The sequence below is a fragment of the Phaseolus vulgaris genome, chromosome 9 (assembly GCF_051622355.1).
Source record: "Phaseolus vulgaris cultivar YP4 chromosome 9, ASM5162235v1, whole genome shotgun sequence".
NCBI classification, from domain to species: Eukaryota; Viridiplantae; Streptophyta; class Magnoliopsida; order Fabales; family Fabaceae; genus Phaseolus; species Phaseolus vulgaris.
Window position 1 is genome coordinate 33,158,063 of NC_143506.1, and position 12,689 is coordinate 33,170,751.

At 31.7% G+C, this 12,689-nt stretch overlaps 1 protein-coding gene across 1 annotated transcript; it reads right to left on the reverse strand.

Annotated features, from left to right (window-relative positions):
* Nucleotides 1-12,165, reverse strand: LOC137822884 (UDP-N-acetylglucosamine transporter UGNT1). The gene is made up of 10 exons (XM_068627901.2): nt 11,924-12,165; nt 8,397-8,473; nt 8,143-8,304; nt 7,934-8,067; nt 1,635-1,765; nt 1,494-1,538; nt 1,299-1,396; nt 970-1,077; nt 297-353; nt 1-209 (listed from the first exon to the last, which is right to left on the reverse strand). Exons 1-10 carry the CDS (start codon nt 12,054-12,056, stop codon nt 135-137), a joined length of 1,020 nt encoding a protein of 339 aa, XP_068484002.1. The 5' UTR covers nt 12,057-12,165; the 3' UTR covers nt 1-134.
* Between the last annotated feature and the right edge of the window lie 524 nt (nt 12,166-12,689).

Sequence of the window (12,689 nt, forward strand, 5' to 3'; positions counted from 1 at the left end):
TTTGCAGACAAAAACAATTTATACTGTAAATATTCATAAAGATGGTTTAATATTTGACTTTTTCTTCCTTTCCACTATGTAAAATCTACAAAACTTGTGGGGGGCACAATACGATGCTTGCCAAGAATATTTCCCTATTTCCCTTGCAGTTTACAATAGGCATACAAACAAGACCCAAGGAAGCCAAGAACTTGACCAAGAATATTGAACTGTGAACAAATAAAGCATAAGAAGAAAGTTTAGAGAACTTGATGACAGATCAAGAAATTCAAAAATCCAAAGGAATTTGTTCTTACCAAATCATAGGGAAGTCCTCCGAATAGTAACCAACCAAAGCCACTTGTAAAAACATCCTGGACCAGATACAGATCAGGTAACAGTGAAGTTAGGCATCATGAGAAGCACCAAATTGTATTTTTCAAAACTAAATTGGTATATCTATCATGCATGCATTACTTAAATGAGTTGTCTAGCTCAACTTTTTGTGTTATGAAGTAATGATGCTTGTATAAGTAGAAAAACATGTATAAGCAAAGTCAGTTCATATACTTCAACACTCTCAACCTTATAAATCATATACTTTAATAGTGAATATTTTTATTACGAAGTCTACTCTTAAGTTTAACTCAACCTTATAAATTCGGCGACTTATAAAATGAGGTTTACAACACATCATGTTGAGGCTATCATCTAGCTCGTACGTGTGACTGTATATTTATGAGTGGTCCAATAACACTCAAACTTAACTTAATTTAATCTTATAAAACCGACTTATAAGATGAGATTTGCACCCACTTATAAATTATGAAATGTGCTAATCTTTAGTCGATGTAAGATCTTCAACAAACTTTGCTCATTAAAGAACCTTCATAATTACTCCCATAAGAGATAAAATAAGAGTCCATAGCTATTCAAAGAGAAGTAAATTATTTTCATGTTTAAACTAACAATTTGATGGGAAAAACTGACCTTTAAATTACCACAAATTGCCTGTGTAAGTGCCGAGTTGATAGTTGTATTCAAAACTACTATGTAGTTTATAAAGAAAGTGAAAGCACAAGAAAGAAGCATCACAACCTGCCCAAGATTCCAATTTCATAAATGCCTCCAAAAACTATATATCATAATAGACCGACATAATGAAAATGAATGACAGGCCTATTATATAACAGGAAATGAATGACAGAAACATATGCTGCAGTTCTATTAAAAACCTATGAATATTAGATTAGAAAGAAGTTTGTGATGGAAGTATCAAAGTTCAATTTGTACAAGAAGTGAAGAAAAGAAAGAAGCACCTGAAATCCAGGGTAGAAGAAGTATGGGAAGTTTAGTGTTGTTTGGAGGTCTCCTCTGAGTAAGGACCAGAGAAACAAGATTGGTCCACAAATCACCACTGAATAGAAAACAAGAATTGAGAAAAGTGCAATGATTATGCTAAGAACAAATGAAGTGGAAGAATAAACAAAACTCCAAAAATCACTAAATCTTACCGTTGCACCACACAATACCAAAAATGTTAAGGCCGCTGGATTTACCTATGAAAAGTTGTAAATTTGTGAAAAATCAATGAAGAAAAAATGGGTAAAAGAATGAAAAGAATGGCGTAAAAGAAGAAAATGATGAGATCTTACCAATACGAGAAACAGAAGCAAGGTATAATGCCTTACACATGTTTTCTATAAATACAACTGAATAGGAATAAGAATCAAATGTGAAGTCGCGAGCTCCAGCAACAAAAGCCCCAGCTATGATTATCCCAACACTGATAAATCCCTTAGTTTGTTAGGCAAAGTAACATAATCTCTCAATAATTGAATCAATGTAGCTAGGAAAAACTTATTTATTTTAGAACAAAGATAGTTACAAAAATGTTTTTTTTTTCTTTTATTACATGATAAGATTCTCAAATAACAACGCACTAAAGAATGTTAGAAAAAATGGAATTCCTTTATATAATCATATATATATATATATAATTTATTAATTAAAAAGTATAAAATAATCACCTTTATTCTCCCCTATTTCAACACTCACATGTTAAACTTTCTCTATCTCACAACATCCACAATCTTGATAAGTTTATTTTTCTTTCAGTTTCTTCCGACTTAAGTTTTTTAGTTTTTTTGGCAATGAAAACTCGGAGCACGGACACGAAAGGGAAGAGTATATGGTTACGAGAAGAAAAGAAGGGAATTCATTTTGAACCTCTTTTGAAATTCTGAAATTATCTCTCATTTTGAAATTGAAAAAAATTAAAAGATACATTTTAGAAATGAAATTATGGAATAGATTTGGAAAACTAAAATCTCATTCTGGACAAACAATTCCAGGATATAAGGAACAAAAGAATTCAGAAACATATTTCACAAAAAGAGACTCCAGAATCCAGAATATCAACTTTGGAATACATTTTGATATGCATACCTCACTCTTATTTAAAAACTACAAAAAATATTTTGGCCATTTGGTTTAGTGATAGAATACAAGAAAAGAGCTAGAAGCGGGCACTAGTGCAAAAATAACAATACAATTGATGGGAAAAACGCACGCGAAAGCAACACACAATCACGAATTAACTGCAAAAAATAACAATACAAGATTTAACTTTGCCAACTGCAACCTACATCCACACGGACAACTATTAGGTTTTCATTATGTCCTGTTGCACACCAATTACAAGTACAATGATCTCTTTAAATAAAGATTATAAAAGGGACACAATGATTAAGCTCATCCACTAAACATGGTGTCTAGTCAGCCCAACCCAATTGGTCATGGCTTCATACCCAATAATCTCCCACTTGAATCCACGGAACAATGTTCACTTGCGCTTCAACTGTGTACATGGTGTCTTGTCAGCCCAACCCAATTGGTCTTGACTTCATACTCAACAATATCCCACTTGAAGCCACGGAACAATGTTCACCTTCGCTTCAACTGTGTACATGTACTTCTGTAATCTCTCGACGAAACTCAATGTTCCACCTCTAGTTTCCACCAGTCTTCTTAATCATTTTGAAGACTTTGTTAAAACTCCCCTGAGTTTCAACACGTCAGTCACTGACCCGTTCTCTGTTCCTGCCGACTCTCACTTACAGGAACTGCCGGATCCTGGAACAACCTGAGAACAAACACTCTCCATATTCAACAAGAAATTTTCTGGAGAAGTTTCAACAGCTGGAATACTGGTTCTCCTAACCCACTGTCGTCTAGAAACCTTAGCTGAAGCACAACCCATGCTCCCACTGCCATAAGTACCTCTGACTAGTCTACCTGAACCTTTCCATGCTCGTTCATCCTGAATCTGACATGTGGCTCTAGGTTTCTCTCTTGTAAAGACAACCCTCTTCTGCCCACGGGATTCTATGAACCGGACTTTGTTTATCTTCTGAACTAGGATGGTCACTCCCTCAGACGCGGTAATCCGACCATATACAACGAACCTCTCTTTCTTCCGCAGGCCGATTTCCCTTGACAACCTTCCACTACTGATTTCCGAACTTCACTTCATGTCCCTATTCGTCCAACTGCCTAACAGAAATCACACTTTTCGTTAAGCTTGGAACAACTCTAACATCCTTCAAAGTCCAGAAACCAATTGGTGTCTTCAACACTATGTCACCCATGCCCGTAACCTTAAGAGTTCTATTGTCCGCTAGTCTTACCTTTCCAAAGTCCCCAATAACTAGATTCTACAATGCTTCACTGTTGTGGGTAGCGTGAAATGAAGCACCAGAATCCATGACCCATGAATCCACACTGTTATTCGCACAACAGACTAAGAGGTCCTCGTCCGCGGAATCTTCTGCAATGTTGACTAGTTTATCATTTGGGCATTGATTCCTGAAATGCCCCACCTCCTTGCAGTTCCAACATGTTACACTTGGGCAATCCCGAGTCTTTGACTGACTCCTTCCTTTGTTCTTGCTCCCACTATCTCTGTATTTTTTTGACCTCTGATGACATATAGCGATTCACTAGCGATTCACAAGATTTAACGTGGTTCGGTCACCAACTGCAACCTACATCCACACGGGCAACTATTAGGTTTTCATTATATCCTGTTGCACACCAATTACAAGTACGATGATCTCTTTAAATAGAGATTATAAAAGGGACACAATGATTAAGTCCACCCACTAAACATGGTGCCTAGTCAGCCCAACCCAATTGGTCCTGACTTCATACCCAACAACAATGACATCCCATAGACGACAAACAACGAATATGAGTCGTCTAACAAAACAAATTTGAACATATAGACGACAGTTGACACAGAAATTGTTGTCTATATGAAATTTGATATATAAATGATGATTGTTAAGCATAACCGTTGTCTAAAAGTTTGACATAAACAACGATTTTAATGACAAATGTAGTCTAAAGTGTAAATTTTTTACATAGATGATGATTTTACCTAATAATCGTCGTCTATATGTATGTTTATGAGCCCTCACAGCACCTCACTTATGCGTTTTTCTCTTTCACAACTTTATCTTCTTCACTGCTCCCTCGTTCTATTTTGCCCTTGCTGCTTTGCCTTCTCCATTGCTTGCTAGACCTCAAGACTCACTTGTTCCACATCATTGCTTGTTCTACTGCTTTTAGAGATTTCTCATTACATTCCAGTAGTTATAGTGTCGTGTTCTTGGCTGCCTCTGCTTCTTCAGCGACTCTGCTCCTTCGCACCTTGAAAGCCACCACCACCAAGTTTCCTTTGGCTCTCCCGCGCCTCTAGAGCCACTACCCACCACCAGATTAGTAACTTTTATTTTTTTATTGTTATTTATTTATTTGTTTTTGTTGTTGCGGTTATTACTTTTCATGACCTTAATATATGTTAAATTATAAGTATAATTTATTTTAGTTAGAATTGTTAATTTGGAATTGTTAAGTTAGAATTGTTAGGTTATAATTGTATAATATTGATGAATTGTATAATATTGATACCGGTGATGATGAATCAAGATGTTGATGATGTACATGCAATCTGTAAAGATCACAATGAGGAAATATACTTATGAACATTGAACCCACGATGCATGAATTTAGTAATTCTGATAATTTTTTATATTTGTTTTGTATGAACTTCTTCCCTTCCCTTTTATTAATGTTTGTTACCTTGTTTTTTTACATAGATATGACTGACGATCAGACTCCATTTACTTCTGACCTCACCTTCGATAGATCTACCAAATGAGTTTCTAGACTCAAGCATCTCTCATTGATACGTGCTAATGGTAACAGGACACCACTCACTATAGATGTCACTACTCATGTGACATTTGGTGATAATGTTGATATGTTCAACAACTATCTTGGAGTCGTGGCACATGAGAAGATCTTCAGCTTAATGCCTTCATGGGATCATGTGCTTGAGATCTACTGGACCATGATTTGGCAAGATATCCTAGTAATGTATACATTATTATTGTTATCATATATTTCTTTTTTTATATTAATTCATCAAATATAAGTTCATGGTATTTTTTTGCATATGCATTTTGATATCCTTAATGTGGAGACTTTGAGATCATAGATTCTCTCTTCGGTCGCCATTAAATTCTGTCAGTTTAAGTAAAAGATGACATTGAAATACTTTTATGGACCTTATAAAAGGTCAAAATCATTGTACAAGGTATGCCAATATTAACGAATAGACTTGGAATTTATTTTTTGAAAACCATGAAGTTGAGCAGTGGACGGTTAGTACAATTACTTATTCATTTTATATATTCTTCATAAATAAATTTATTATTATTTGGTTCAATTTGTTTGTTCCATTTCTTAGAGGGTATTAGGAAAAGAACTCAGACAATAGCAGCATAAAATGTTACCCCGCACCTGCTGTCTCATGGTTGTTATCGTAAGCTTGAAGAAGTTATGATAAGGGAGAAGGAGAAAACAAGACCTGTTGTTACTTCTGAGGATGGTATATCCATCACATCTACCCATCACAAAAAATGGAAGCAAACCCTAATGGAAAAAATCGAGTGCATATAGTTTTGAGCAATCACGAAAAGTCTCAGAAAAAATTATAAGTTAATTTCTTCTCGTCATATTTTTCGGTATTGATTATATGAAAAACATATATAATTTTGGGGTCTTGCAAGATTCCTTGGTTGAGTAAAGCTCCTAAGGTAATTTTTTCCATCATAGTGGTCAAGATGTACTTGTTGCAGCTATTGGACAACCTGAGCACCCTAGTCGTGTGTGTGTTGCAAAATCAGGGGTTGTATTCGTCAGTTTTTCGGAGTTGCACCACGAAATTCCTTCTCCGAGGCAACCGGCCAGGAAGTTATTAGTTAATTAAGGCAGCATATCACCAACAAGTGACAGAGAATGTTACTCAGAAGGTTATTCATAAGTTGAGGCAGGATTTTCATAACAGTTCTAGACCTTAGGTATATCATAGGAGACAACTCCTACCCACCAAATCTTTGTGGCTCCCATTGTTAGATTGAGCATAAAGGGGAGTTGTGTAGTTGATGCACCAATGTGAGCTATTTGTAGAGGACGATTTCACCCCTCGGTTGGTGACCCTAGGGAAAGTCTTTGAAGGGACCACCACTTTACATAATGTGGATCTTCCCCTGATGTGGTGAAGTTCACAGTGGAGAAAGTACGAGTTGTTGATGTTGCAGTTCTTGTGCTAATAGATGAGGTAACTATTATGACACATGCATTTTATACATTCATCGTCTGGCTTAAACACTTCATTCAGTCTATTCCTGAAATCCCGACACGAAAATAAATTGTAATTATTAATTTTTATTTATTTATGAGTACACCGGCATATTTAATTTAATGAAAATGTTGTTTATTTTGTAGCAAGAGCGTCAAAACCCAAGTTTGCAGAGATCCACGATCCTATAGCGTCATTATTAGATATTGATGTGGTTATAGGTACAAACTCAATAGAGGTTATGTGGAATGGTACTGTTTTTGGAAGAAACAATGGCATCCCCTTGTATATACACATGTCTAATGTGTTAGAGGTTCCATTTGGCAACCAAGAGTTGAATATATAGTCATTCAATTTTGGATGATATAAGTCTCTTAAACTTTATTTCATTTTACTTTATATAATTTAAATCATTGATTATGTTTTAATTAATTATATTTGTAGGTATTTCTCTAGAATATGGTTTAATAACTGGAAATATGATGTCTATGGATTTATGGATCCCCAATTAGTTAATCCTATAAGAAATAGGAAAGCTAAAACCCAGACATACATCACAAACTCTCTGGTTCAAGGAGAAAAAAGATATATTTTGTCCTTATACTAATAAGTACAACTTTTAATTCAACAATTATTAGTATTAATAAGTTGTATTTATATTAATGATTTTTTTCAATGCAAACGTTAATTTCACAAACACTAATTCATATGTTCTCGATTTTACATAGAATAGACCATATTATGTCAATTTATAAATAAAGATAATCCTATTTTATAATAAACTGATTTAATTATAACAAATTAAATTTAAATTTATTTTTTAATATGGTATTTCAGAGTTTATTTGAACAAGTTTGATATACATATTGTGTCATATGCTATCATTATCGGATTACACCACCAATATGTAATCCTACACACAAAATTGTACATATTTTAGTGTGTAAAGTGTGTTGAAAATCTTGTATTGATTAAAGATTGGATCAATCTAGAATATATAAATCTAGAATATATAAGTAAAGATAATTTTAACTTTAGAAATAGATAAGAATGAAATAAACTTAAAATATCTTCTTAATATAATATAATAATTTTAAAAGTTATAATAAGATTTAAAAGTTTGTGATTGTTATTTTGGTTTCAAGACAAAAATAGCAACAAGTAGAGAATAATAAACAAAAGAGATGGTTGAAATGCTCATGGTAAATTATCTCCAAGTGGGATAAGAGTAGTGAGAGGGCGTACCTTCCAACAACAAATCTTGAATGTATCTGCCCTGACAGAAAATACTCCGTAACCATTGTGAAGGCCACTACAGTTCTTCTGAGGGTGGTGTACATAGGAATGTTTATGCCTCGCACTGCTTCCATTGTCACTACCTATTATCAGAATAAAGAATTGTTGGTGGTTCTTTTGTCGACAAAAATAAGGCTCAAAAGTTTACAAGTTCTTACCATGAAAAGCAAATAAGTTAAAGCAAGAGGAAGTGTTTGGACTAATGTCCTAAAGGACACAAACACTGCTGAATTGTTAGAACTGCTCAGCGATTCACTAGTTGTGAAAGAAATCATCTTCAAGGACTTCATCGCATAGAGAATAATAAATGAGAAAACCATCTGAAACCAACATGGAACATAACTTTTCAGCAGGATAAACAGTTATTGAGGATGAAATGAGGTTGGTGAACAAGAAACAAAGAGCAATTAACCTGTGAAAGTGTGATCACATTTGCAAATGGGAAATTGTAAGAGGAGAGTACTGCTTTGTTGAACATCACCAAGAGAACTGCACAAGAATCAGTCGTTACAATGGCACATGCAGCAAAATTCTACCAGGAACAAACTCAATATACAAAAACAACATCATTTTCTTATACTATTTAAAATTCCAATTGCGTCACATAAAGAAGTAAAAGACTACAGGGAAAATTTTCATCCTAAAAATCCACAATTTATCAACTCTGAAGTTACTTCTCAAAGTATATATATTTTTCAAAGGAGATTTCACGTTATAAGAATAAAATTATTTTTAAAGGAGAAATTTTAGATTTTTTGAGATATTTTCTTGACTCAATTGAATATTTGGTCTTTGATCACGTATAAGTTCTCATTAGTTTGTTTTTTTTTTTTTAATTGATGTCTCAATCATCTGATATGTCTTTACTTGCTTTAGTTTCGTGATGTGTGATGAAGTTCATTTTTGTCAGGAGTAATATTTTTATCCGTGATTTGGAAGGTGTTAAGGAGTCAGGTCGTTCTTACTTCTTTGTATAAGAATTGAATCACCCCTCAAGTTATTCATATGTATATAATTTTTATTATTGATAAAAAAAATTCAGTTATAATAATAAAAAATATTTAAAATGTCCCACAATAGTTAGAAATATAGTCACAATATTCCTAGACCATTGAGTCACTTGCTTCAGAGAAAAAAAAAATAGTATATAGAATAATTTTATGATTAATAAAATTTATATACTAATTTTTAAATTAATAATTTAATTAGCTAGTGTTTTAGCTATTATTTTTATATTTAATTAAATTTATTTAAACTATAAACTCAAATAAAATTTATTTCAAAGTATAAATCATATAAAATTACATCATAAAATTAGTTTTTTAAATAAATTAAAATAAGTTACACCATTAATAAATTTAAATAAAATTAATTTCTTTAAAAGCTAATTTAATTTAATCTAAATGAAAAACATATATTTATAAAATAAAATTATAAAAACTCATTTAATTATTATTTTTTTTCTCACCATTAACTTTACCTTACTCACTTTTATTCTAAAAAAATATGTATCAAAATAAAAATAATTAATAACGGGTAGATGGGAGTTTTTTTTACCATTTTTAATTTTATTTTTAGTTTACACTTATTTTCTTTTGATGGGTTTACTTATTTTTAGTCAGCTTATACTTGTGTTTGGCAGAGGAGAAGATTTTAACTATGAAGATACAAATTTTTGGAAGGACTTTTTCATAAGTTATAATCTGTATAAGAGGAGATGTTTAAAAAAAGTTTCTATATTACGTTCTTATAAAGAAAGGGAAATTGGAAGGAAGAAAATCAAAATATAAAGGGAAAAACTTGGTCAAACCAAGACAACAAAGAAACACCTGAACCTGCAATTGGGTCACACACTTCTTATAGCAACCAACACAGAGTACCACTGCCCCAAGATCATCTCATTTTTACAAAAGCCAAAACTATATATTTTCCACATAATAGGGCCCACATTTTCTCCCAAAAATTCTATTTCACAGAAAAAATTAATAGATTAGGTTTGAACAGAAAATTCACTAGAAAAATAATTTAGCATAACTTTTAATCAAAATTGAAAATTGATTTCAATATTGTAATTAAAATTCAATCACGCCAATAAATGAATTCTTAAAGTAGAGTAGCACGCATGATTTTTTTTGGAGTGAGACAAAGCTACTAGACTGGTGATAGGTTTAAATCAATACTAAAATAGAATATAAAGTCACTCTAATATCATATTAATTTTTTAAAATATATAGTAAAAAACATACTAAAAATAATGAGTTAGTAAATTTTTTTTCCAATTTATCATTAATGTGAAGTGTGAATCAGAAGAACTTATAAAATTTGGATTAATAAAGTTAGGTTTGTACTCTTATGTATTATGAAATTTTCTTAGTCGATATTCATCTTTCACGTTAAAACATGTCAATTTTTGTGTAAATTTATATATTTTATGAATTATCTAATTTAACACATTCTTAAACCTGTCAACTTCAATAAAAAATTATATATTTGTATATTTATGTAAGCGAGATAGCAAATCTGATGTGAATGACCAAATAAAATCAACTAAAACTAATAAATTTTTATTAAAACAAATTGTATGTGATTCTGATATTATTAAAAAGTGAAATTTAAGTATAATTCAAAAAAATTATTTTTAAGATTTGTCATCACTTAGGAATTAGTTAGGAATTCAAATTTGCATCGGTGAAATTGACACTTGTAAAGTTTTTATTTAATGGAGCACTGGATAGCATGATATGGACTTCAATCTTCTCACTGTTAACTTTTTTTCCTATCATCATAAGAACATTGCCCCGGTGCTTCATGTCAATCCTACAATGTTCCACATGAGATGTGGTCCCCGTCCACCACCTTCTTCTCAATGACTTAATATATACTTTCATCCTTCAAAAAAAACTTCTTAAAAGTATGCAGATAAATTGGTCTCTAACAGTGACATTTTGTTTTATCCCATTTTATCTTTTACTATCAAGTAGTACATCAATTCTATTTGAGTTATTTGCTAATAAAAAAAGTTCTATGAGTTATTATAACTGAAACATGAAACAAAATCTGTTTAGAATCATACATTAATTCTCCTTTTGCTCACTACATTTCACTCTCTTTACATTGAGTCTATCTGGAACCATATGCAACTAAGTTGCAGGTCACACTCACTAAATTATTTATCAAATTTACCTTTTCATAGAAGTATAAGAACCTAAGAGGATTTCTCTGGTTGATGAAAACTTTAAAAAACTATTTTTTATGAGTTAAAGGTATTCTTAAATACTTTTTACCGGTATGAGTAGTTTTTAGTGTATGTCGTGTCGGCTCTATACGGTTTTTTATATTTGTGATAATTGTGTTAGTTAAGCTGCGCTTTGTTAGTAGACTGTTTGTGTTCTCATGTTCTGTTAGAGTTAGTAGACTGTTTGTGTTCTCGCGTTCTGTTAGGGTGAAGGTGTCTTCTAGTATTTTGTATAAAGGTTGAAATATCCCTCAAATATCTCTATTTAATTATTTTTTTTTGCTGATAATATTTTTTAAATACTTTTATTTATATAAATTACTCTTTGTTGATAAAAAAAATTATAAATTTAAATTCTTAATCAGTTTAAACTGTAATTTTTTATCAAGAAAAATAATTAATATAATGGGATCCTAACATATAATAATTTATAATTTTCTTGTTCAAATGAAAGGATTCCTAGATCTAAAACAAATATGAACATTATATTTTCATTCTATGCCCATTAGAAAATTATGAAACCATCCCATCTCACATCTTCAAGTAATTTAGAAACAAAGAAAAATTAGAAAAAGCAAGTTACGTTCCAGACGATGAGGGAGCACTTAGAAAACTAAAAGATTTGATGCCAATATACGGTAAAAAAATGGTAAATAGTAATGTACATAATCAAAAATTCTTAAAGTGGTAAGAAGAAAACAAACCAGAAGAGGCCATATAAGATAAAGCAACGAAGACTCCTTTTTTTGTCATGGCTGAAACTTTTCGTTGGCTCTCTCCATTTTGTTTAGAAACATCATGAGAGAGTGGCAACCTCAAATTCTTCTCAGACTCCATTGATGTCGTATATGTACTTCCACTAATTCGTTTTTATCTGTTTTTGCCTGAGGATTTGTGTGAGAAAGTTATTTTAAAAAGAGAAAGAGAAAGAAAGAGAGAGAGTGATAAAGGGAAGTGAGGGGACATATATGAATTTATATAGCATGATCCTCACTATTTCTATGACAAACAAAATGCCCAATAATTGACTCATAAATGGCTTTTGGTCAAGGTTGGGTCAAAAATGTTAATTGCTAAATTACATACGTTTTTTCTTCTTTTTCTATGATTTCTTTAATAGCTACATCCAAAGTATCCCCTGGAACAACAAAAGAATATCATTTATAAAAAGAACATTAATTAACAGTATACTATAATTAATTCCAGAAAAATAAGAAAAAAGTTCCATGTTTGAAATCTATTAAATGTTTTGCAGATGTTAGCTCTTTCCACATAAATTTCTTTTATTTTTTGTGGAAAGGAATCTTGTTTGAACATGGAAAAATAAACGGTCGCTGTTTTTGATTATTTTGTGAATGAGGTAGGAATAAGTAAGATTGGTGGTCTGAAAGACATAAATATTTTTTCTTTTTTGTAAAAATCGAAACATCCTTCAAATATTTTCATTAATTTTTTTTTTCGAGATTTACA